We start from the raw sequence: 27,129 nt of genomic DNA, 5'->3' as shown, positions 1-27,129 counted from the left end.
TTACAAGTTTATTTTTATTGTCTTTAAAGTATTATAACCAGTCATTACAAATGAGTACTAATAGAAGGGTCGATCGTCGATCTCACACGATTACATGATGTCTTGGCTCATTTCTTGTGTTGGCCCAGGCTAATCAATATCTAACCAATTAGAGAGACCTGCACGTATCCGTGACCAGCGTCATTAAAACAACACTCCGCACGCTGGTCCGACCCGCTGTTGTACGAACCTCCACCCCCTCCACATGAGTGACCAACATTATCACCGCAAGCCCCCCCTGAGTACCCTCCGCCTCCACCTGCTCCTCCACCATTCCCAAAGGCTCCGCCCCCTCCTCCGAATCCTCCAAATATTGCACCATTAAATCTCCCATAAAATCGTCCTCCCACCCCTCCATTTAGGATAGCCTTCCCACCCTCCCCTCCATAGCCAAAAGCGCCTCCGAATTGTAAGCTGCTTCGTCCGTCAGTGTAGAAGCCCCCGCCCCCGCCACCTGCAGAACATAATACACAAAGTCATCCGTAATGGCGCACATTTTAGCTAAAATATGGCGTCTGCATATACTAAAGTCATGGTTAAATTAAAAAAGGAACCTCACGATTAAGAATATTCAAAATTGCACATTACTCGCAAGAGCCTACCCACAATTTTAAACTTGCATGTAAGTCGCCAAAATGAGATCTCCTTTTATTTTACACCAGTGTGTACCTATGAAACATTCACGATAAAGGTTACAAAGTTTTTCATCCTCAATGTTCTATTGCCCCATCCTGCTGCTCCCCCACCCACGCCCTTTTTGAGATATCATGTGATCCTCCAGCGAGGAAGCGAAAGTTAAAAATTGACACTCGATATTTTTTTAAATTTCCAAGGAATCAATTCCGTGGTTCACTTGTTATATAAGACATCAGGTTGGACTGACCTCATATACGCAAAATGGAGTGGTTTGCAGCTACAGTATTTTTGATTTCGTACCAAAACTGCACGTGCGTCACGCCTCGCTGATTGTTAATATCTATTTTTTATTTCAGGATTTGCAAACTAGAATCATTGGTAAATATCGCCAAAGATCAGATCGATCGCACGCTTTGAAGGGGCTTCTAAACGGGTTTTAATTTCAACGAATTTTTGAAAACAATAAACCGCGAGAGGCCATAATTTTTGGCAACTCCATACACAGGCTACAGGACAATTTTACTTCAAACAGATGTCTAATGCTTGTTAGTGCAGAATAAACTACTTATAACTACTTCAACTGGATGTATTTGCCTTTCGTCCGTCCCTGCGCCTATGTAACCACCACCTGGTAAATGAGTAACTCGACCCCCAGCGGCGCGTTTTTTATCTTCCCCAGTATGAAAGTTAAGTTTTATAGCGCGTCGGGCTCGAGGGTGATCTTTTCCGATTTAAGGTAATTCCCTTGAAATAGTTCTACAACCCAGAATTTTATAAAACTTGGCATAAACAATATTGAAGTTAAGGACTTTCAAAAAATGTAATAAAAAAATGGGGGTACCTCGTTTTCACAACAGAGGGGAGTAGAGTTGACGCGTTTTTACTGATCGCGCGATGAAAAATCCCAACTCTTAGTTTTCAAAAAGAGTGCCTATAGTCTTTAAAAAATTAAACTCTGTTTGTCGTTCTGCCAAAATCCGATCTACTAAACAATGACCCGTAGTAGCTAATGTTTAAAACAAATCGCATTTTAAGAAATCGCACTAAAACACACTGTTTTCGCCACTATTTATACGGTAAAAAGTGCCCTTTCCCGTATATATTCAACTATTTGAGCAAATATAAAAATGGGGGTAACCGACTTCGTTTTTCTTTCAAAGCGATTCAAAGTAAAAAACGCGCGCCTTTTGCTTTCTTTTCTTGTACAACTGTGGCGCGCGCCCGCACTTTATATCGGAAAAATCGAACAAACAGCGCGCGCCACTATGCGCAGAAGGGGTGCGCAGTGCAATTCAAGGGAATTACCTTAATGGGAATGAGGGACCAGTTTTCGACCTTTTTTGGCGTCCGGGGTATAGTGGAGTAGGTAAGGACACCATTTGGCTAAGAATAATTGCGATGTATATAGATAAAGCAGGCATACAGAATTCTTTGTAACATTTCGCGAATGGTGTATTACTGAGAGATTACTCGATACGACACATGTTAAAATACTTTATGTGGTTCGCTAGACACTCTGATACTAATCTATGGTTCGCTAGACACTCAGAAACTTGTCTATGGTTCGCTAGACACTCTGATACTTGTCTATGGTTCGCTAGACACTCTGATACTTGTCTATGGTTCGCTAGACACTCTGATACTAATCTATGGTTCGCTAGACACTCTGATACTAATCTATGGTTCGCTAGACATTCTGATACTTGTCTATGGTTTGCTAGACACTCTGATACTTGTCTATGGTTCGCTAGACACTCTGATACTTGTCTATGGTTTACTAGACACTCTGATACTTGTCTATGGTTCGCTAGACACTCTGATACTTGTCTATGGTTCGCTAGACACTCTCATACTTGTCTATGGTTCGCTAGACATTCTGATACTTGTCTATGCTTCGCTAGACACTCTCATACTTGTCTATGGTTTGCTAGACACTCTGATACTTGTCTATGGTTCGCTAGACATTCTGATACTTGTCTATGGTTCGCTAGACATTCTGATACTTGTCTATGGTTCGCTAGACATTCTGATACTTGTCTATGGTTCGCTAGACATTCTGATACTTGTCTATGGTTCGCTAGACACTCTGATACTCGTCTATGGTTCGCTAGACATTCTAATACTTGTCTATGGTTCGCTAGACACTCTGATACTTGTCTATGGTTCGCTAGACACTCTGATACTTGTCTATGGTTTGCTAGACACTGATACTTGTCTATGGTTCGCTAGACATTCTGATACTTGTCTATGGTTCGCTAGACATTCTGATGCTTGTCTATGGTTCGCTAGAAACTCTGATACTTGTCTATGGTTCGCTAGACATTCTGATACTTTTCTATGGTTCGCTAGACATTCTGATAATTTTCTATGGTTCGCTAGACATTCTCATACTTGTCTATGGTTCGCTAGACACTCTCATACTTGTCTATGGTTTGCTAGACACTCTGATACTTGTCTATGGTTCGCTAGACATTCTAATACTTGTCTATGGTTCGCTAGACACTCTGATACTTGTCTATGGTTCGCTAGACACTCTGATACTTGTCTATGGTTTGCTAGACACTCTGATACTTGTCTATGGTTCGCTAGACACTCTGATACTTGTCTATGGTTCGCTAGACATTCTGATACTTGTCTATGGTTCGCTAGACATTCTCATACTTGTCTATGGTTCGCTAGACACTGTGATACTTGTCTATGGTTCGCTAGACATTCTGATACTTGTCTATTGTTCGCTAGACATTCTGATACTTGTCTATGGTTCGCTAGACACTCTGATACTTGTCTATGGTTCGCTAGACACTCTGATACTTGTCTATGGTTCGCTAGACACTCTGATACTTGTCTATGGTTAGATAGACACTCTGATACTTGTCTATGGTTAGATAGACACTCTGATGCTTGTCTATGGTTCGCTAGACACTCTGATACTTGTCTATGGTTCGCTAGACACTCTGATACTTGTCTATGGTTCGCTAGACATTCTGATACTTGTCTATGGTTCGCTAGACACTCTGATACTTGTCTATGGTTCGCTAGACACTCTGATACTTGTCTATGGTTCGCTAGACACTCTGATACTTGTCTATGGTTCGCTAGACACTCTGATACTTGTCTATGGTTCGCTAGACACTCTGATACTTGTCTATGGTTCGCTAGACACTCTGATACTTGTCAATGGTTCGCTAGACACTCTCATACTTGTCAATGGTTCGCTAGACACTCTGATACTTGTCTATGGTTCGCTAGACACTCTGATACTTTTCTATGGTTCGCTAGACACTCTGATACTTGTCTATGGTTTGCTAGACACTCTGATACTTGTCTATGGTTCGCTAGACATTCTGATACTTGTCCATGGTTCGCTAGACACTCTGATACTTGTCTATGGTTCGCTAGACACTCTGATACTCGTCTATGGTTCGCTAGACACTCTGATACTTGTCTATGGTTCGCTAGACATTCTGATATTTGTCTATGGTTCGCTAGACATTCTTATACTTGTCTATGGTTCGCTAGACATTCTGATACTTGTCTATGGTTCGCTAGACACTCTGATACTTGTCTATGGTTCGCTAGACACTCTGATACTTGTCTATGGTTCGCTAGACACTCTAATACTTGTCTATGGTTCGCTAGACACTCTGATACTAATCTATGGTTCGCTAGACATTCTGATACTTGTCTATGGTTCGCTAGACATTCTGATATTTGTCTATGGTTCGCTAGACATTCTGATACTTGTCTATGGTTCGCTAGACACTCTGATACTTGTCTATGGTTCGTTAGACATTCTGATACTTGTCTATGGTTCGCTAGACACTCTGATACTTGTCTATGGTTCGCTAGACATTCTGATACTTGTCTATGGTTCGTTAGACACTCTGATACTTGTCTATGGTTCGCTAGACACTCTGATACTTGTCTATGGTTCGCTAGACATTCTGATACTTGTCTATGGTTCGCTAGACACTCTGATACTTGTCTATGGTCCGCTAGACACTTTAATACTTGTCTATGGTTCGCTAGACACTCTGATACTAATCTATGGTTCGCTAGACATTCTGATACTTGTCTATGGTTCGCTAGACACTCTGATACTTGTCTATGGTTCGTTAGACATTCTGATACTTGTCTATGGTTCGCTAGACACTCTGATACTTGTCTATGGTTCGCTAGACATTCTGATACTTGTCTATGGTTCGCTAGACACTCTGATACTTGTCTATGGTTCGCTAGACACTCTGATACTTGTCTATGGTTCGCTAGACATTCTGATACTTGTCTATGGTTCGCTAGACACTCTGATACTTGTCTATGGTCCGCTAGACACTTTAATACTTGTCTATGGTTCGCTAGACACTCTGATACTAATCTATGGTTCGCTAGACATTCTGATACTTGTCTATGGTTCGCTAGACACTCTGATACTTGTCTATGGTTCGTTAGACATTCTGATACTTGTCTATGGTTCGCTAGACACTCTGATACTTGTCTATGGTTCGCTAGACATTCTGATACTTGTCTATGGTTCGCTAGACACTCTGATACTTGTCTATGGTTCGCTAGACACTCTGATACTTGTCTATGGTTCGCTAGACATTCTGATATTTGTCTATGGTTCGCTAGACATTCTAATACTTGTCTATGGTTCGCTAGACATTCTGATACTTGTCTATGGTTCGCTAGACACTCTGATACTTGTCTATGGTTCGCTAGACACTCTGATACTTGTCTATGGTTCGCTAGACACTCTCATACTTGTCTATGGTTCGCTAGACACTCTCATACTTGTCTATGGTTCGCTAGACACTGATACTTTTCTATGGTTCGCTAGACACTCTGATACTTGTCTATGGTTCGCTAGACACTCTGATACTTGTCTATGGTTCGCTAGACATTCTGATACTTGTCTATGGTTCGCTAGACATTCTGATATTTGTCTATGGTTCGCTAGACATTCTTATACTTGTCTATGGTTCGCTAGACATTCTGATACTTGTCTATGGTTCGCTAGACACTCTGATACTTGTCTATGGTTCGCTAGACACTCTGATACTTGTCTATGGTTCGCTAGACACTCTAATACTTGTCTATGGTTCGCTAGACACTCTGATACTAATCTATGGTTCGCTAGACATTCTGATACTTGTCTATGGTTCGCTAGACACTCTGATACTTGTCTATGGTTCGTTAGACATTCTGATACTTGTCTATGGTTCGCTAGACACTCTGATACTTGTCTATGGTTCGCTAGACATTCTGATATTTGTCTATGGTTCGCTAGACATTCTGATACTTGTCTATTGTTCGCTAGACATTCTGATACTTGTCTATGGTTCGCTAGACACTCTGATACTTGTCTATGGTTCGCTAGACACTCTGATACTTGTCTATGGTTCGCTAGACACTCTGATACTTGTCTATGGTTCGCTAGACATTCTGATACTTGTCTATGGTTCGCTAGACATTCTGATATTTGTCTATGGTTCGCTAGACATTCTGATACTTGTCTATGGTTCGCTAGACACTCTGATACTTGTCTATGGTTCGTTAGACATTCTGATACTTGTCTATGGTTCGCTAGACACTCTGATACTTGTCTATGGTTCGCTAGACATTCTGATATTTGTCTATGGTTCGCTAGACATTCTGATACTTGTCTATGGTTCGCTAGACATTCTGATACTTGTCTATGGTTCGCTAGACACTCTGATACTTGTCTATGGTTCGCTAGACACTCTGATACTTGTCTATGGTTCGCTAGACACTCTGATACTTGTCTATGGTTCGCTAGACACTCTGATACTTGTCTATGGTTCGCTAGACATTCTGATACTTGTCTATGGTTCGCTAGACATTCTGATACTTGTCTATGGTTCGCTAGACATTCTGATACTTGTCTATGGTTCGCTAGACACTCTGATACTTGTCTATGGTTCGCTAGACACTCTGATACTTGTCTATGGTTCGCTAGACACTCTAATACTTGTCAATGGTTCGCTAGACACTCTGATACTAATCTATGGTTCGCTAGACATTCTGATACTTGTCTATGGTTCGCTAGACACTCTGATACTTGTCTATGGTTCGTTAGACATTCTGATACTTGTCTATGGTTCGCTAGACACTCTGATACTTGTCTATGGTTCGCTAGACATTCTGATATTTGTCTATGGTTCGCTAGACATTCTGATACTTGTCTATTGTTCGCTAGACATTCTGATACTTGTCTATGGTTCGCTAGACACTCTGATACTTGTCTATGGTTCGCTAGACACTCTGATACTTGTCTATGGTTCGCTAGACACTCTGATACTTGTCTATGGTTCGCTAGACATTCTGATACTTGTCTATGGTTCGCTAGACATTCTGATATTTGTCTATGGTTCGCTAGACATTCTGATACTTGTCTATGGTTCGCTAGACACTCTGATACTTGTCTATGGTTCGTTAGACATTCTGATACTTGTCTATGGTTCGCTAGACACTCTGATACTTGTCTATGGTTCGCTAGACATTGTGATATTTGTCTATGGTTCGCTAGACATTCTGATACTTGTCTATGGTTCGCTAGACATTCTGATACTTGTCTATGGTTCGCTAGACATTCTGATACTTGTCTATGGTTCGCTAGACACTCTGATACTTGTCTATGGTTCGCTAGACACTCTGATACTTGTCTATGGTTCGCTAGACACTCTAATACTTGTCTATGGTTCGCTAGACACTCTGATACTAATCTATGGTTCGCTAGACATTCTGATACTTGTCTATGGTTCGCTAGACACTCTAATACTTGTCTATGGTTCGTTAGACATTCTGATACTTGTCTATGGTTCGCTAGACATTCTGATACTTGTCTATGGTTCGCTAGACACTCTGATACTTGTCTATGGTTCGCTAGACACTCTGATACTTGTCTATGGTTCGCTAGACATTGTGATATTTGTCTATGGTTCGCTAGACATTCTGATACTTGTCTTTGGTTCGCTAGACATTCTGATACTTGTCTATGGTTCGCTAGACACTCTGATACTTGTCTATGGTTCGCTAGACACTCTGATACTTGTCTATGGTTCGCTAGACACTCTCATACTTGTCTATGGTTCGCTAGACACTCTCATACTTGTCTATGGTTCGCTAGACACTGATACTTTTCTATGGTTCGCTAGACACTCTGATACTTGTCTATGGTTCGCTAGACACTCTGATACTTGTCTATGGTTCGCTAGACATTCTGATATTTGTCTATGGTTCGCTAGACATTCTGATACTTGTCTATGGTTCGCTAGACATTCTGATACTTGTCTATGGTTCGCTAGACACTCTGATACTTGTCTATGGTTCGCTAGACACTCTGATACTTGTCTATGGTTCGCTAGACACTCTGATACTTGTCTATGGTTCGCTAGACACTCTGATACTTGTCTATGGTTCGCTAGACATTCTGATACTTGTCTATGGTTCGCTAGACATTCTGATACTTGTCTATGGTTCGCTAGACATTCTGATACTTGTCTATGGTTCGCTAGACACTCTGATACTTGTCTATGGTTCGCTAGACACTCTGATACTTGTCTATGGTTCGCTAGACACTCTAATACTTGTCTATGGTTCGCTAGACACTCTGATACTAATCTATGGTTCGCTAGACATTCTGATACTTGTCTATGGTTCGCTAGACACTCTGATACTTGTCTATGGTTCGTTAGACATTCTGATACTTGTCTATGGTTCGCTAGACATTCTGATACTTGTCTATGGTTCGCTAGACACTCTGATACTTGTCTATGGTTCGCTAAACACTCTGATACTTGTCTATGGTTCGCTAGACATTCTGATACTTGTCTATGGTTCGCTAGACATTCTGATACTTGTCTATGGTTCGCTAGACATTCTGATACTTGTCTATGGTTCGCTAGACACTCTGATACTTGTCTATGGTTCGCTAGACACTCTGATACTTGTCTATGGTTCGCTAGACACTCTAATACTTGTCTATGGTTCGCTAGACACTCTGATACTAATCTATGGTTCGCTAGACATTCTGATACTTGTCTATGGTTCGCTAGACACTCTGATACTTGTCTATGGTTCGTTAGACATTCTGATACTTGTCTATGGTTCGCTAGACATTCTGATACTTGTCTATGGTTCGCTAGACACTCTGATACTTGTCTATGGTTCGCTAAACACTCTGATACTTGTCTATGGTTCGCTAGACATTGTGATATTTGTCTATGGTTCGCTAGACATTCTGATACTTGTCTTTGGTTCGCTAGACATTCTGATACTTGTCTATGGTTCGCTAGACACTCTGATACTTGTCTATGGTTCGCTAGACACTCTGATACTTGTCTATGGTTCGCTAGACACTCTCATACTTGTCTATGGTTCGCTAGACACTCTCATACTTGTCTATGGTTCGCTAGACACTGATACTTTTCTATGGTTCGCTAGACACTCTGATACTTGTCTATGGTTCGCTAGACACTCTGATACTTGTCTATGGTTCGCTAGACATTCTGATACTTGTCTATGGTTCGCTAGACACTCTGATACTTGTCTATGGTTCGCTAGACACTCTGATACTTGTCTATGGTTCGCTAGACACTCTGATACTTGCCTATGGTTCGCTAGACATTCTGATACTTGTCTATGGTTCGCTAGACACTCTGATACTTGTCTATGGTTCGCTAGACATTCTGATACTTGTCTATGGTTCGCTAGACACTCTGATACTTGTCTATGGTTCGTTAGACACTCTGATACTTGTCTATGGTTCGCTAGACACTCTGATACTTGTCTATGGTTCGCTAGACACTCTCATACTTGTCTATGGTTCGCTAGACACTCTGATACTTGTCTATGGTTCGCTAGACACTCTCATACTTGTCTATGGTTCGCTAGACATTCTGATACTTGTCTATGGTTCGCTAGACATTCTGTTACTTGTCTATGGTTCGCTAGAGACTCTGATACTTGTCTATGGTTCGCTAGACACTCTGATACTTGTCTATGGTTCGCTAGACACTCTGATACTTGTCTATGATTCGCCAGACATTCTATATCTTGCCAAGCACTCTGAAACTCACCAGAGTTACTGCTGTCCGCAGTGGTCGCACCATTGCCACCAGTCCCTCCCGGCCAGGCCGAGCCTCCATAGCCCCTGTTACCACTCGTGGATGTGCTCGCGTCACATGTCGCGTGTCTGGCATTAGCAATATCGATCCCACCACCACCTCCTGCTACGATCAGTGGAGTGTTCCCCTTCGCCACAAAACTACCTCCCCCTCCCCCTGAGCATTGTGAACCAGTGTTGATCCCGCCCTCTTGTCCGACCAGAATCCTGATCACGTCGCCTTTGCTGAGGTCAAATGACCCCGTTATTCTCGCTCCTCGACTGCGGTATGATCTAGTGTGAAGGGGAGATGACTCATATCCTCCGCTTGCGCCCACAGCCTCGATCCGGTACTTTCCAGTGACAGCGACGGTCAAGTGCTGGATTCCATTTACCAGAGTCACGTGACCATCATGAGGCTTGCCCTGGTAGTGACTACCGAGAGAGACTGGGCCGGTACGACCGCTAGCGCCAAGAGTAGTAAACTTGAATGGAGCTGAATTAATGAAATTTCAAACACTTGATTATGAGAAAAGAAAAAGATAGACGGGTAAACGGTAAATTAAGGGTTTAATAAATGATACATGTATAATGAATAAAATAAATAAGTTTTGATACTTACCATAGCAAATCTTCCCGTCGCCGCCAAAACCTCTTTTACATCGGCATATGAATGAGCCAGGGGTGTTGATACAGATAGCGTCGCTATGGCAACCATGAGAACCAATTCCACACTCGTCAATATCTATTAATTGATAGAGAGCATTGTTTTATACGAAAAGCGATAATTGAGAATGTATTATGGGATCGATATGCGTGTGAAAATGCACGGGTGACTAATATAGCGAATAGTGGGCCTCACCTGAGCAGCTCCGTCCGTTCCCCGAGTGTCCGTTGTTGCAGCGGCACGAATACGAGCCAATAGTGTTACGGCACTGCGCGTTGGCATGACAACTGTGCGTTCCCAGGGTGCACTCATCAACGTCTGATTTTGAGTTTTTACACAGATTAGACTAACAATGTTGTTATTAGAGCAAAGACGAATTTTTTTATTAACAGTTGAGAAATAGTTTGAGTTATTGTAGCGACCCTCCCCTCCGCTAAGGTTTCTTTTTCACGTTTATTTACATAGTCATATTTTATTGGTCATTTTCTCACCGCTACAGCTGTATCCATCTCCAGTGAATCCCGCGTTACATATGCATCCGTACGAGCCAACGGTGTTGACACACGTGCCATTCACGTGACAACTATCAGAGACGCCGCACTCGTTCACGTCTGAATAAAACAAAAAGGCACCAACACACAGTTATGGTAACATAAAAACGATGTGTACGTCAAAAAATACAATTAAAAAAGTATATATATAACAAAATACTAAATCAAGGAAATGGTGCTACGAAAAAGTGAATGAGATTTAACTGTATCCAAATGAACATACTTTTTCTAGCTTTCTGTGTCTTTTTTTTACCATTGAGAATGCACATCAGCATCCCAGCGCCGGTGACTTTCCATTTTGTTTAGCTGTGTCTTCTGCACATTTCAGAGTCTTTACATGTCTCCGATAAGTATAAAAAAATAATGAAATGCTATAAAAGTGTTGTTACCGTCACAGACATGCCCATTGTTTGTGTATCCCGCAGGACATGCACATGCGTAGGAGCCAGGCGTGTTCACACATGTGGCAAGGGTGTGGTCACACTCGTCAGACTGCTCCGAGCACTCGTTATAATCTGGAGAGAAAACAAAAAAGGATTCAAGATGAATATTGCCACATGCACTCGTTATTGTCATGAGAGAGAACGGAGAGTGATTCTAGATGAGTATTTGCACGAGGACTCATTAAAATCTGGAGTGGGGGGGGACGGAGTGTGTTTGTAGATGAGTATTCGTACAAGCACTCGTTATGATATGGAGGGGGGGGGGGACGGAGTGTGTTTGTAGATGAGTATTCATACAGGCACTCGTTATGATATAGAGGGGGACAGAGTGTGTTTGTAGATGAGTATTCGTACAGGCACTCGTTATGATATAGAGGGGGACAGAGTGTGTTCGTCGATGATCTTTTGAGGTGCGAATTTATAACACGCCAATAGTGCATACTACCTATTCAGCAAAACTCCAATCTCGAGCGGAAATCAAAACAAACAAACATAACGTGTGGCGGATTTTGACAGTTACACAGATAAAAGACACGAAGAATAATTTGGCGAAATATTTGTGGGTGCTTGGTTTAGTGTTTTCAATTTTAAAATTTACTATTTTCCGGGAGGATTTCCCCTAACGATTTTTACATGGTTGCAAGTGTAGCTGTGTGTTGTTACACATGCATCGTGTTGTGGCGTTTCTCTGCGCGGGATGCATGTGGCCCCTTGTCTACCTGGGGCGCCACGCAGCGGGTGGCGAACAAAGTAGAACTGAGTTTGTTTTTGGAAGTCGGAGTATTAGTATTTGTTGAAATCGTAGAATTATTTGCCGTTGAATTGCTGTAATTCCCCTGGATTTGGCACCCTGAATGTAAGTATACTGGTTTATTTGTATATGTATAACCTGTGAATCCGTTTAATTGTATATTGTATGACCATTTTTGCAGTGAATTAGCCGTATAGCTAGTGTTAACGCGTGTGGAATAAACCTTGTGTTGTGAAAAGTGGTTGGTGGTAATATCAGTCACGGAACGAGGGAACGTACGGACACAGCAACTCATCGTTTACACTGAAGCTGCATATATAAATATTGAAACTCATAACTCTTTTACAAGCGTATATGTCACACATGCCTCGCTTACACTGTGTTGAGTAGCACAAAACTCATTTACACATGAATATGTGTAGTGTATGACTTGCCTGAATCATAAACGCGTTTTTTTAAACATGAAATTGGAAGGTATAATACATATCAGGGTGTTAAAGGGTGTTTTCGTGAAACGAGACTTAGCCATTTTCTACCCTACGAGAAACGTGAAATCGATCTTTTCGACGTCCATGAAACCTGATTTAACGATTTAAAAGGTCATTTTTCGGTCCGTGAAAAGCCATATTGCGTGGTCCGTGAAACGTGATCCATACCCCCACCCACTTACATATCTTGCATGCATGTGTAACAGCTACACGTTATATCTCATAACTGGTTTTCATATGTGGCTGTGTAGTGTAACGAACACCCTTGTTTACAAATGTCATTAGTTCTTTACACACCTCGTTTACACGTGTAATTGTGGCATGACGAACACTGCACGTCGTTCCACTTGTACCCATAATTCACCCCGAGCGTGTGCACGCAGTCCTGGTTCTTGTAGTCGTTCGGTTGGTTCGGCGCCCAGTTCGTGAAATTCGTCGGTGATCCGTCGGCCCAAACGAATCGCCCCTCAGAAGTGACGTCACTCAGCCCGACCCAGGACTTCTCGCCGTTGTGCTGTTGCTGAATAAAGACATTTTCTTCATGATTATGGACGCTGACCAGACCTGAGCCCAAGACTGCGCAGGCGCTCTCTGATTGCTTCCATGAAAGGCAAGTGTTACTGGTCAGGTAACAATAACCATTGAAGAATCTCCAATTTTCACCACATACGTCTAAGAGCAAAACAAATACGAGTGCATTAGTATGGTGGAGTACAAATACCAAATATCGATTATACGTAGAAGGATTTATAAATCGATGGCATACGTTTTTCAAAATGGTCTAAAAGGGACCTGTAATATTCTAAAAAAACACTAACAGGCTGGCGGACTTTGTCACTGTTAAATTTGTGGAATTTCTCCAATTCATGTAATTATTTGTATTTTATGTAAGTCAGTATTTATATTCCGTGTGCGCAGACACCCGTATTTCAGATTAATTTCAGATTAATCTGCAAGTGGTACAATAAACTATCTATCTACCTATCTATCTATCTATCTATCTATCTATCTATCTATCTATCTATCTATCTATCTATCTATCTATCTATCTATCTATCTATCCATCCATCCATCCATCTATCCATCCATCCATCTATCCATCCATCCATCCATCTATCCATCCATCCATCCATCCATCCATCCATCCATCCATCCATCCATCCATCCATCCATCCATCCATCCATCCATCCATCCATCCATCCATCCATCCATCCATCCATCCATCCATCCATCCATCCATCCATCCATCCATCCATCCATCCATCCATCCATCCATCCATCCATCCATCCATCCATCCATCCATCCATCCATCCATCCATCCATCCATCCATCCATCCATCCATCCATCCATCCATCCATCCATCCATCCATCCATCCATCCATCCATCCATCCATCCATCCATCCATCCATCCATCCATCCATCCATCCATCCATCCATCCATCCATCCATCCATCCATCCATCCATCCATCCATCCATCCATCCATCCATCCATCCATCCATCCATCCATCCATCCATCCATCCATCCATCCATCCATCCATCCATCCATCCATCCATCCATCCATCCATCCATCCATCCATCCATCCATCCATCCATCCATCCATCCATCCATCCATCCATCCATCCATCCATCCATCCATCCATCCATCCATCCATCCATCCATCCATCCATCCATCCATCCATCCATCCATCCATCCATCTATCTATCTATCTATCTATCTATCTATCTATCTATCTATCTATCTATCTATCTATCTATCTATCTATCTATCTATCTATCTATCTATCTATCTATCTATCTATCTATCTAAGTCCTGGGCTTATTTTCAAAATTGCAAAATCGCTAGTAAACACGAATTTCTGTAAGTTTACGTGCGAATTATCGACATGCATTGTTATAGAGCGACAAAAAAGCGAATAAATGATTGAAGCGGTGGTATGGTATATATGGGTATAAAAGTCCTAGTAAGGAATTGACAGAGAAAGCTAGAAAAACAAAAGTTTTAAAAACAAGCTTGATTTATAGAACGGCGTAGAGTAATGACACCATGTACAAATACCATATATGGATATACCTTATAGGAGGGCGTATAATACCTGATATGACGGCGTATCATTTTATGGTTATGCCTGATAGAATTGCGTAGTTTACTTATACCAAATATGGATATACCTGATAGCACTGCGTAGATTACTAATACCAAATATGGATATACCTGATAGCACTGCGTAGAGTACTTATACCAAATATGGATATACCTGATAGCACTGCGTAGATTACTAATACCATATATGGATATACCTGATAGCACTGTGTAGAGTACTTATACCATATATGGTTATACCTGATAGCACAGATTAGAGTACTAATACCATAAATGGATATACCTAATAACACTACGTAGAGTACTAATACCATATATGGATATACCTGATAGCACTGCGTAGAGTACTACGTAGAGTACTACGTAGAGTACCATATATGGATATACCTGATAGCACTGCGTAGAGTACTGATACCATATATGGATATACCTGATAGCACTGCGTAGAGTACTGATACCTGTTTCGGCTTGAATCTATTGCATAAGTGACAAGTGACAGTTTCGTTAATATCGATTTCAACCACGTGATTATAATCCATTGTAAATCAGTCAGATCAACAGTAACCGAGATCGGAACTCTGAAATACAGCTAACCAGTACAATTACAAAACCTACAGCTAACCAGGACTTTGAGAATCAGAAAACACGATCGGATACGCCACAGAAGTAAGTTAATTTGTGAGTTTGAATAACTGTAAATAAGCTTTGATTCCATGCAATCAATGTAAATCAAATAACTTTCATTCATTCTAGATCGAATAAATATATCTTTATACATCGTTGGATTGTTATACGGTTTGTGGCGAAATCCTCACGGGAACCTAACGCAACAATACCATATATGGATATACCTGATAGCACTGCGTAGAGTACTAATACCATATATGGATATACCTGATAGCACTGCGTAGAGTACTAATACCATATATGGATATACCTGATAGCACTGCGTAGATTACTAATACCATATATGGATATACCTGATAGCACTGCGTAGAGTACTAATACCATATATGGATATACCTAATAGCACTGCGTAGAGTACTTATACCATATATGGATATACCTGATAGCACTGCGTAGAGTACTAATACCATATATGGATATACCTGATAGCACTGCGTAGAGTACTAATACCATATATGGATATACCTGATAGCACTGCGTAGAGTACTAATACCATATATGGATATACCTGATAGCACTGCGTAGAGTACGGTGATGGGCAAGTAGCCGTTGGTGTACACTTGCTTCACGCAGATCGTGGCACTTGTCATGTTCACGCGCTAAAGCACGCAAAAAATAAATTCAATATTTTTGCGTTTATGTTACCTGGTGATATTTCCAAATAAAGCAAGCATCAAATCTACGCTGTCCTATCTACATTGTCATAAACCCCTAAGATATTAACACAACCAAAATCGTTTCAAAATGAATGTTCTATTAATCTTTGAGCAGTTCTTAGATGTACCTCCACCCAGGCTACTGCGCCGTCGCTTGGTCTCCCTGTGGTAGTGATGCTCGGTGTAAGCAGAACTGAAGGCACGTGACTGTATCTTTTGCTGAAGGCCAGGTTCTGTAAAAACAAAAGGGAAAAACAATCCAGCCGTCTCTCTAATTTTTATTTTACCGCTGGTGAATAAAAACAGATATGTTATTCATAGCGCAATCGAACGCACCTCCTCCCCCAGCCCTATTTCTGACAGACAATGATCATCAACATGAAAAAAAATGTCACACCGTATCAAAAGTATTTCAAAAATGCCATATCGAATGCATAAATTTCCTGGTAGCTTTCATAATCCAGACACCATCACCAAGCCTAGCTAATACTGTTTTGAATTTTATGGATTTGCGCAAAGTTTAAATACTTGTCATGTGGAGTACCTTGCAGAAGGCGTAATTATTTTGTTTTGGTGGAGGTCGACTGTTACTGAAGGGAATGCGCCCGTGCTCTTTGAACAGCGGTCTGTGCAAATTGTCAAACGCCATCCAAGTCTGATAAGAAAAAGTAAACAAAAATTTGTGTTGAGATGATAACGAGATGATAATCTGTTACATAATGTATAACAATTTCGAAGTTTTAAAAGTAGAGAATTCATATGATGTTTTCTTACCACTGAAATATCCTGATGGGCGCCGTCAAAATTCTGCAATTCTCGAAGACACAAATCAAAACCGGAAGTACTAACACCCTCGACCCAGGCCATGGCCGCGTCACGCTTGAGCCTGCGATGGTTGTGCTTGACAGTAACTAGTACTGTTGGTGTTTCAGTGATATTTCCCTTGTGCCAAAAATAAAAGAACGGTCAGTAACACAGGGTCACAAAAGATAAGATAATGTCGTTGCCATGGTTATTTACCGTTGGTAGAGTCACGTGTTTGCAGCTAGTGCCAGTCCACCATTTTGAGAAGCTTTCCTCTCCGGTAACTCCGTACTGGGGCGAGCCCTGGTAAGCCAGCCAATCAACGGTCGCTTGATTTGACCCCGCCTTCTCGTACCGACCCGCGAACATGGTGCACACCGTAAAGTTATCCCGCGAAAGAGCCTCTACCCACGCGACCGGGGCGTCCATCACGGAGACTGAATCCGAGCTGTTGCAATGATTGACGGTTGCTATGACGCTGACGTCCTTGTCAGGATAGAATGTGTATGGCGTGAAGGTTGTCGTATCGCAGACGAGTTGAGAGTCCGGCGCACGATGCAGGGTACGGCGGCCTTGCTGCATCGGGAAACCTGGTGAAAAGAGAGATCCATATCAAACTTTTGGTGTTATTCAAACTCGCTCGGCCGCTTTTTTAGAGACTGAGACTAGGAGCTGTGTAACCTGGCAAATTACAAATGGGTTTTCTCTGAGCTATCCAAGATGGCGGACGAAGAGCGATTATTTTTGGAAAACAGGGCTATTTAACCTGAGATTTCTGCTTATAGAAGCGAAAAATACCTATTTTTCTCATCAAATACCCCTGTAGGGGCTAGATCTTTCTTCTGCCAGCCTAACTTGTGGAAAAAAGCCCTCGTAGGTATTTTAATCGACTACGTCCTTGTGTGATCCTGATGCTGAAGAGTACAGAAACACCCGAAGGACGAGAAGCTAAGTATTCCTTTCTAATATTTCCGTTTTTTGTTTGTATAATTTTGGCGCAATTCTTATCTAGATAATCTTCACGGGTTGTTTTTTGGGGATCATCTTGCAGAATCTCGGTAAACTTAGGCGGGAAGAGGTTCAAAAGTTTAGTCGTCTCGTTTGCTTGTTCATGATAGATATCTACTAAAATGATGGTGCAAGGGTATTTGACTAATTTTACACAAGATCCGCCATTGAAAAAACAAAGATTGGCTTACACACTACCTCAAGTCCGTGAAATCGGGCTGTGTGATTCTCGGGACTCTAGAATCGAAGAGCTCGAGAATCAGCTGTCAGAGCTAAAACATCGACTCGCTGATGTTGTCAAAGAGAGAGATGGCATGAGAAAGGAGCTAGGCAAGGAAAAAAAGCCCTTTCTTCAGCCGAGAAAGCCTTTTTGTGACCTTGAGCCAAAAGCTCAATTTCACAAAAAGTCAGAGATTAAAAAATGGCTTGAGAAGCAATTTGAGAAGCTTCCAACAGATTGGAAAGTTGTTGAGGTTTGTTTAGAATTTTTGTACACATGGAAACAACCTAAATTTACCAATTCTGTTATAATGGCATTTGTTTATCATAAAATGTTTCCTTATCTCTAGGTTCAACTTGAAGTTGGTCAGTTTTGCCCTACATTTCAATGTTTCCTTATCTCTAGGTTCAACTTGAAGTTGGTATGGTCAGTTTTGCCCTACATTTCAATGAGAGGGTTGAGCCTGAGGAGATTGACCATAAAAAGATCCAAAGAGCTCTCAAGGTAGGTATTATAGAAGTACATGTACAGTACTGTAGGTTTCTTATTTTTTCTATATTTAGATTATTTTTATAATCTCAGGCCAAAGATGATGGTGATGTTTCTGACTCAGCATACCATGAGCTAAAGATGGTAGCTGGGTCCAGCTTGCCATCACTGTATGGGATACAGAAAGAGAGAAAAGCTCAAAATGCAATCATTCCTATTACAGAATTTGAAGGGGTTAGTCTGTTGATAGTCTTAATTCTGATTTGCTTTGTGCACAGCACATTTTGCATCCTTTAAAACAAGCAAATACTGTACAAACCCAATAATTCATTAAACAAAGTTTCTCCTTTCAGAATGCAAAAGGATGTTCAAGATCCATCAAGGACATTCTAAGTTATAGTTCAGATGTCATTGGAAATGCAGGGGGCAATGTTATAACCCTTCGGTTTTCTGGTGATGGTAGAAAAACCACCAAAAAACTTGGGAGTGTTATGACAACCTTCTGCTTTCCAGCAGAAAACTCTGTTAAAAGAAGCCCAGAAAGGGAATACTGTATATCTATATATGATGGTGAGTTGGTTGCAGCTAATTTATTGCAGCTGTAAGCGAGAACAAATCTTCCTAATGATATAGTCAACTAAAGCCATATATCTGTGAACACTTTTTATTATAGGCAAGGAGTCATATGACATCCTAAAGGCGACCTTGAGAGGGGTTTTTGATGAGATGAAGGCCCTAGGGAGAACTGGCATTCTTGTTAATGGCCTTGAATACACTATTGATTGGTAGGTTTCATTTTTTTTGCAACCAATAATCTTATGATCTGGCATTAAACAGGACATATGTAACTTTTATCCCTTTTTTTAAGGGTGATGTGTGCTGACTGGAAGTTCATGGCGTGTATTCTCGGAATTAATAGTCCCTGTGCCTTGTACTTCTGCATTTGGTGCGAATGCAGCAAAAGGATGATCAGAGACTTTTCTAGTAAGTTTTTTAATTTTGTTACTTATATAATGAATGTTATGTAATGAATTAAATGATTTTTGTTTTTATGAATTATTCCATTGTCAGCTATATTATAAATAACTAGATAAATTTGATAAAAATTTCAGTCCCACAATGGCCCATAACCAGAACCTTAAACCAGTGCCGTGCACGTGTTGGGTGTCCAAATGCCAAGGGAGTTCAATGTTTACCTCTCGTGGACATTGAATTTACCAAGGTCATACCCGACACCCTGCACCTCAAATTGAGGATCATGGGAAAACTTCTCAACCAGGTAAAATTATGCTTATTTAACAAATTCAAATCTCCATTGAGCCATTTTTTAAAAAAGTTCCTGGTATATATTAAACTTCTAGGTTGCTTGCTGGGCTATAGAGCAGAATGTTAAAAAAGCCATGGAAGAAGCAATAGAAGCTTTGGGTAAATAAAAATTTCATGTATAGGGTAAATGGGTATAGGGGATGTCTTATGGTGATTATCATTTTGTTTTCTTGCCATATTGTATTTGCAGGTGTGAGGTTTTGTTTCTATGATGTCCAGGATGACAGTGGCAAAACCACAACCAAGTGGAGCTCTTTGGATTGTAAGTAAATAACTGACTAATAGAAAAGACTGTTATAATAACTGAAACTAATATGAAATTACTATAAAGTTTCGTTATTTATTTTCTTTGAATCCTCTTTTCCTTATAAAGGTGATGGTTTGGAAACTATCATTAGGGGGCTTGATATCCATGCCTTCCTAGGAGACATGGAGAACAAGTCCATCACCAGCCTTGACTGTCTGACCAAAGCCCAGCTAGTGGAGGAATGTAGGAAGTTCCATCTGAGGTCGACAGGCACCAAGGACTTCCTACGTGCCACACTCAAGGATCATCTTGACCGCAACAACATAGTGTTTGAGGTATGATTTTTATTTTCATTATAAAAAAGACCAGCACACCCAGGATACTACTGTGTATAAAGCTAATTTAACAATTGCTTTGTGTTTTGTAGCCATCGTCCACTCCCACTTGTGAGAAAACAGTTCTTAGCATATCAGAGCTGACACAAGTGTGGAAAAGTTTGATGGTCCTCACTGATGCTCTTGGGGCAAATCCTGGAGATGAAGCATATCTTCGAGCAGATGCTTTTCAAGAAAAGGCCCGCCAATGGGGAACCAAATTTAGAAAGGCCACGTTTGATGAGGTAATTCTACATCCCTGTGGTTAGTTGAACTGGCAGGACACAAGCCTCATTTGATCATATGTCACTGAAAAAATAACAAGTAGATATATTATTTTAATTGTGCTTTCTTTTATCTCTCCACAGGATGTAATTCCATATATACATGGTAAGATTAAAATGAGATTCCTTAATTGACTTGGGATCTCCGAGACCAAGTAATTTTATGCATTTTTTTCTCTACAGTTCTTGTTTATCATGTCCCCCAATTTTTGGAGATTCATGGCACGATCCACCAGTTCAATTGCCAGACAGTGGAAAAGAAAAACCACATGCAGAACAAGACATTCCACAGGGGTAGCCAGAAAGGGGGGAAAAATAGCAACTACACTGTACAGGTAATTCCAAGTGAAAAAAACGTCATGTTATCTAGACTAATCGCTTGCTACAACTGTGTATTTTTATCTCTATAGATCATGGAGAGGGAAAACAGAAAACTGTTCAGTAGGGAAAATAATTTGGAAAGGGTCAAGAGAAAATATCAAAAGCAGTGAAGACAAAGAAAAAAATGTATTTATTTATTTATTATATTTTTGGTGCTATTTATTACTGTTGTAAATATCACTATTTATAACTTGTATAACTATTTGTACCCACATTATTATATAAAGGCATTAAAACCATCAAAACAATCTGTATCATTCCCTGGATCTAAATTCCCCCTCTTTATTTTCGACTGGAAATACAGTGAAATCGGTTGAAACAGATGTCAACAATTAGTTTATATAGAGAGATTTTAACTTACCGAGCCATAGTTGTGAAGCATATTCCGTCTACGCCGTACGAAGCTGATCTCCAAAAAGCTCAGCGGGGGATACTTGCGCTCTAGCGGTCGACACATACTAGGCCTTTCTTCCTCTGACCCATATTCAGAGATGTAAGTACAACGGGGGCACGAACTATGATCATAATTAATCCTTAGCTCGTATCCTCATGATATCCACATCTTCGAAGATGAGTCAACTTCACATATGGTACTCGAATCTGGCAGTTGCCGAGCCATAAACTCCGTACCAATAACGGTGCCAAACTCGACAGCAGTGCACGGGAACCGAATATTACGGGTCCCTGAAAAATCCAGCTTTCGTGAGGTAGCAAAAGAAAATGTCCCTTTACCAAACAAAGCGGAAAAACCCCCCTTTGAAAGTGGGACTTTCACTTGTACTCTCCGAATGAGTCCCGTGTCATTCTCGGGTGTACGAAATTGGAGCTCATCGAACAGTGCATGTCGAATCAGCCACAATTCCTTATCCTCGGAGCAAAGAATGGGAAGCTTTTCTCTTGCTACCTCACTACTGTCGGGGTTCCCAGCATTCACGGCTAAATAGCATGACAACTGCGGATTCAATGAAAGAGAAACCGTAGAATTATATCTATCGCTGTAGCCTTTCCATTTCACAAAGGCATAGTCTCCCTCAACGTTTAAAACTCTCTCTATCTCCCAGACTTTTTCTTCTTCCTCTTTCTCTTCTTTCACGTACGTATCAACTGAGGAATGGTCTAAATATTTGACCAAGCGATCCGGTTTCTTTATAATTCTTCCACTACGAGTCTTTAGGGAATCAGTGTTTGCCGCCATGTTTGTTGGAGAAGCGCGAAAGGGGAAACTCCAGTACTTCTAAATATGGGCATATATGACCATATAAGGCACAGCGAACGAAGGACACTATCCGTGGGGAATATGTTTGATATGAGCTCAAAATACAGATTACAGTATCGAAAATCGAGAACACAAAATAGCGCATCTACAATAAGTGACAGGGTCATAGAAGAGATAGAATAACCCTAACATTTTAAGTGATAAACGTGTACAGCAGTCATAGAGTTGATATTCTTATTAGTCAATGTGAAGTGATTCCTCTGTACAGCTACAATATCGTGAGAATATGTAAAATAATTTCCTCTACATTCACCATATGTTGAGAATATATAACGTGATTTACCTGTGCAGCTACCGTGATGATAGAACGTAAAATTTCCTTTGATATGGCAAACGTGTTTCTTGAGACGACACAAGTTGTCGAAGGTCTCTCCGTTGGTCGCGCACACTTGGTCTACGTAAGACGGGCATTTCCTCGGGCAAACACATTGGGCATCATCAGCAGCGAACGCCTCGCATTCCGCGAAATAATCGCAGGTCACGTTCAGACAGGGATGAATATCTACGAGAGAGAGAAAGTCATGTTCGGACAGGGATGAATATCTACGAAAGAGAGAAAGTCATGTTCAATCAGGGATGGATATCTGCGAGAGAGAGAAAGTCATGCTCAGACAGGGATGAATATCTACGAGAGAGAGAGAAAGTTATGTTCAGACAGGGATGAATATCTGCGAGAGAAAGTCATGTTCGGACAGGGGTGAATATCTACGAAAGAGAGGAAGTCCTGTTCAGACTGGGATGGATATCTGCGGGAGAGAGAAAGTCATGTTCAGACAGGGATGAATATCTGCAAAAGAGGGAAAGTGCAACATTCAAACAGAGATGGATGTCTGCTCGAAAGACAGAAAATCACACTAAGACAGGGATGGATGTGACTCAATAATAATAACGATAATGATGATAGTGGTAATAGTAGTGGTGAGGAGGGAGGCAATATATGATCTACCACTGCTAGGGTTGAAGCAATTAAAATCTTCTGACGAATCGCAATAATTAACGTGAAAGTTTCCCGAGTAACGAATAAAAATGCTGAAGTGATTGGTGCTTCGTTTCTATGGCTACTGTCACTCACCTCCAATCACTATGTAGTCGACAGCCACCTCCTGGGTAGCGCTGTTAGGAGCGATAAGCTCCTTGATGCAGACTTTGAACGACTTGGTTGTTAACCCCTGACGAAACAAATAATATTATGTACCTCTGTCTGTCGGTTGTTATATATTAAACTACTTTAAAAAAAGTGGGATTTTTGACGCTTTATGAAACAAGCTGCTAAAATCTGTTACTCAACAATTAAGATATCTGCCATGCGAAAAGAGGGTATCGGTGAACAAGAAGCGGGCGTGCATTTATACGCTCAGAATTTACGTTCAAATAAAGGGGCCTTTTGTGTTTGTCAGGAAAAAAAATGGGAGCAAAAAAATAAACATATTCCAGAAAAAAATCAAACTCCATTTACTGCAAAAATGTAAACTAGCAACAATTCACAACGAAACTATTGCTAATAAAAATAAAGCGATTTAAGCAATTAAGAGCAGAGTTAATAGGTTTTGCTGGCCCCGTTCACTCACCTCGACCCAGGCGGACACCGCGTACTGGTCAGACGGAAGAGCGCTTGCGTCACCATTAGCACTCAGTATGACCACGGGGGGAGTGTAATACGGGAAGCTCAGCGTTATCACCTGTAGAGACAAGTAGAGATGAGGAACTGAACACAAGATTACTTTACACAGGGAGAGAGGCGGTCAGAAAAATCACGTTGGGGGGGGGGGGGGGGGGGGAGTACGGGTAGGTCACCTTAGACAAAAGTAGATATGAAGTGTTGAACACAAAATCACTTCACACAGGGAAGGTGGAGGGGGGCTTGGGACTAATAGAAACCACAGAGGAAGTGTACTATGGGTAGGTAAGTGGTACGCCCTGATAATAGAAAATATTTCATATCGAAAGCATCAACTTTTAAGTGTTTTAAAACCAGCACACAAGCAGACAAGAAGGCATGACATTAACATCGCAAGAGAAAGATGGACGTTAAAAGGGAATCTATGTGAAAAAAATGCCACAATAGAAAAAAACACATTAGGGTTAAGGGCCGGGGTGTCTTCTTCAAAACTATCGGTTTCTATTTATTTATGTATCGGCCTTTTTGTAAAGAAAATACACAATACATCAACATTCTCTTAGTATGTCTCACCTTGCATGACGCATAGTTGTCCTGTTCAGAAGGGTTTCGGCCACTTGCAAACGTCAGACTGTTGGCTTCGGTGACATTTAACTCAGAGGACAAGCCCTCAAATGCTACCCAGTCCTAAGAACAAACAGGACACAGTTTGACTCTAACTTGGGAAATAATTGGTATATAATCGACCAACATTCAACATGTGGTCAGTTACGGTTTTCCAGTTATGGAACTCAGATGAAGAGCATCAAAATGGCTAAAAAATTGAATAAAACTTGAAAATAATTCTTCGTTGGTAACATTTCATAGCACAAATTTCTAAATTTCAAAACTGTACGCTTTACCCAAAAATAAATATTATCTTACCACAGAGATGCGTTTGTGTCCTCCACTGAACATCCGGGCCTCGCGCATGCAGACGCGGAAAGACGACTTATCTCTCCCCTCTGACCACAGTGTGGCCGCGTCTTGTTTACGATTCAACACAGCGTGACGCGCAGACACCATCACTTTAGGGGAACCGTGACCAAACGGCTAAAGAGAGATGATATATGTCACACATCACAATATGACGCAACATGGATGTCACGTATCACATTATGTCATGCATCATATATGTTGTTCCAGTATATAGATGTCACACAACACATATAAGTCATGTGAAAAGCAACCAGAAAAGACTAACGCAAGACGGACTAAATAGACAAATTTGAGTAATGCTCCGTGTAAGAACTAGGCAAAGTCCCATTGTGCCGCAAAAAGCTTTCCCCACATTTTTTGTACTAAACACACAGACACAAGATATAAAATATAGTGAGATTTTCAGGAAATTACATGAAACATGTGCTCCCTAATATATGTTATCCGAGATTTTCTGTTTTGATACAATCAAAAGAAATAAAACAAACAATAGTTTTTGCTTGCATAATTTTCACAAGGTTCCCCACGTTAGATTTGTCTAATAAGCCATATTACACATACTAATAAATCCTAAAACTCAAATATTCAAAAAAATTAGGCGAAATTTAGTTTTAAGTGTAACTTATTTTGTAATTTCTTGTCTTGACCAACCAAATTTCGAATATTAACAAAGGCATTTTTGACATACAAGCGTGCATTTGCCGTTAGGCTGCCTACTTCTTACACGGAAAATTACTTTACACGACATACAGCGAAGTATAAACAAGGAAAACGTAAAATATCACATCAACTTTAAGCACCGGATATGTCACAAAATATCACACTTATATTCAATATATTAAAGACTCTGTTACCTTTGGAAGCGTGACTGTCACGCACTGAGTCCCAGTCGTCCACGTGCTCAGCACCACATTACCCTGTTGCATTGTGGGATGCGATCCCTGCACAGCAAACCAATCAATTGTAGCGTTTCCACCCGACCCTTTGCCCGTCTCTAACATGCAGGCCTCAAAGCTTCTCTCAGTCACAAGATCGACCCACGGAAAAGTTACGTCATGGACACGTGACGAGTTTGTGTCACCATGATTGACAGACAGGAAGATTCTGACTTTTTCAGAGCCCGTAAAGGCTGTCGGGTAGTACACGGTTTTGCAATAAAGGCCTTCGAGGTTTGACGTGGTAATCCGTACTTTGCCGTACTGCAATTCTGCGGAAAATGAGCATAATGTTCTGCTGTTTAAAAAAAAACAAAGAACAAAAAAAAAACAATAACGAGCGACAAAAAAAGGAGTCGAATCAATAAGTAAGTTCAATTTTATACTGAAAACAGGCTATTAAAAATGAGAGAAATCAGAAAAACAGGAAACCTCACGAGAATCCATAACTCATCAAGGCATACGTAATTATTGCCTTTATCAGAAATATGTTTTCCGATGATCTCTTAAACGATTATACCGTTTCTTCTCAGCTCTTTTTTTATCCACTAAAGGAGGGCCGCACTTCATCATCGAGAAAAAAAACAGGGCAAGATTCACCAATCGAGGTAAAAAAATTGCTTGCACATACTTTCCCAAACTTTTTTTATCTTGAATTATAGTTTCCGGAGTTCTTCCAGTTATGATAAGGCAAAACATCGATACGGTCCGCACTAATTTCAGAAGAAATGCTGCACATGATAATAAATAGAGGCTTGACTTACTTGCAGCTTGCGAACAGCTTATCATCAGTACAAAGATGACGATGCATAAGCGAAAATCAAACTCCATCCTCTTGATCTGAGCGATTCTCCGCTAGACCAGCACCAAGACTCCTCCGGGACGAAACTGAGTATTTTTAACCCTAGACCCTTAATTAAGGGGAAGGGGTAAAATGGATATGCTCAAGCCGCGCCATTTAATTAAAAGGGAGGTAGGTTATGATGAGTGTAATGGGAGAACTGATTTAGGCGTGGTCAACTTCACCAAAAGCAAA

The 27,129-nt window shown here is 40.9% G+C and overlaps 2 protein-coding genes across 4 annotated transcripts; one reads left to right on the top strand and one right to left on the bottom strand.

The window, feature by feature from the left end:
- LOC5504664 lies at nt 1-26,990 on the bottom strand. The gene is made up of 19 exons (XM_001625522.3): nt 26,858-26,990; nt 26,013-26,365; nt 25,105-25,272; nt 24,754-24,867; nt 24,131-24,241; nt 23,635-23,731; nt 22,846-23,064; nt 17,174-17,547; nt 16,928-17,095; nt 16,698-16,808; nt 16,282-16,386; nt 16,006-16,096; nt 12,997-13,371; nt 11,407-11,532; nt 10,958-11,077; nt 10,662-10,784; nt 10,422-10,544; nt 9,774-10,295; nt 1-493 (listed from the first exon to the last, which is right to left on the bottom strand). The coding sequence occupies exons 1-19, from the start codon at nt 26,922-26,924 to the stop codon at nt 141-143; spliced, it is 3,720 nt and encodes a 1,239-aa protein (XP_001625572.3). The 5' UTR covers nt 26,925-26,990; the 3' UTR covers nt 1-140.
- On the top strand, nt 17,575-22,422 carry LOC116603471. 3 transcript variants are annotated; one of them, XM_048719619.1, is made up of 13 exons: nt 17,577-18,689; nt 18,768-18,908; nt 19,028-19,244; nt 19,348-19,459; nt 19,543-19,658; nt 19,787-19,953; nt 20,036-20,099; nt 20,191-20,262; nt 20,374-20,582; nt 20,675-20,866; nt 20,990-21,011; nt 21,089-21,240; nt 22,080-22,272. In XM_048719619.1, the coding sequence occupies exons 1-13, from the start codon at nt 18,609-18,611 to the stop codon at nt 22,224-22,226; spliced, it is 1,692 nt and encodes a 563-aa protein (XP_048575576.1). In that variant the 5' UTR covers nt 17,577-18,608; the 3' UTR covers nt 22,227-22,272. The 3 variants fall into 3 exon arrangements, with proteins under 3 accessions (XP_048575578.1, XP_048575576.1, XP_048575577.1); XM_048719620.1 differs by lacking the exon at nt 22,080-22,272 and adding an exon at nt 21,316-21,534 and having other exon boundaries at nt 17,581-18,689; XM_048719621.1 differs by lacking the exon at nt 18,768-18,908 and having other exon boundaries at nt 17,575-18,689; nt 22,080-22,422.
- Nucleotides 26,991-27,129: the final 139 nt, after the last annotated feature.

This window comes from Nematostella vectensis, chromosome 12 (genome assembly GCF_932526225.1).
Source record: "Nematostella vectensis chromosome 12, jaNemVect1.1, whole genome shotgun sequence".
Lineage (NCBI taxonomy): Eukaryota > Metazoa > Cnidaria > Anthozoa > Actiniaria > Edwardsiidae > Nematostella > Nematostella vectensis.
Note: the sequence above shows the minus strand (reverse complement) of the source record. Positions and strands in the feature narration are given on the sequence as shown.

Bases quoted from the DNA above. Each gene is read 5' to 3' on its own strand.
- LOC116603471 (XM_048719619.1), top strand. From the start codon at position 18,609: ATGGTCAGTTTTGCCCTACATTTCAATGAGAGGGTTGAGCCTGAGGAG. The intron at 18,909-19,027 runs GTTAGTCTGTTG...TTCTCCTTTCAG, and splicing joins CTATTACAGAATTTGAAGGG to AATGCAAAAGGATGTTCAAG. The intron at 20,263-20,373 runs GTAAGTAAATAA...TTCCTTATAAAG, and splicing joins CAAGTGGAGCTCTTTGGATT to GTGATGGTTTGGAAACTATC.
- LOC5504664 (XM_001625522.3), bottom strand. From the start codon at position 26,924: ATGGAGTTTGATTTTCGCTTATGCATCGTCATCTTTGTACTGATGATA. The intron at 23,732-24,130 runs GTGAGTGAACGG...TTGTTTCGTCAG, and splicing joins CGGTGTCCGCCTGGGTCGAG to GGGTTAACAACCAAGTCGTT. The intron at 16,097-16,281 runs GTACATCTAAGA...TGCGTGCTTTAG, and splicing joins GCGCAGTAGCCTGGGTGGAG to CGCGTGAACATGACAAGTGC.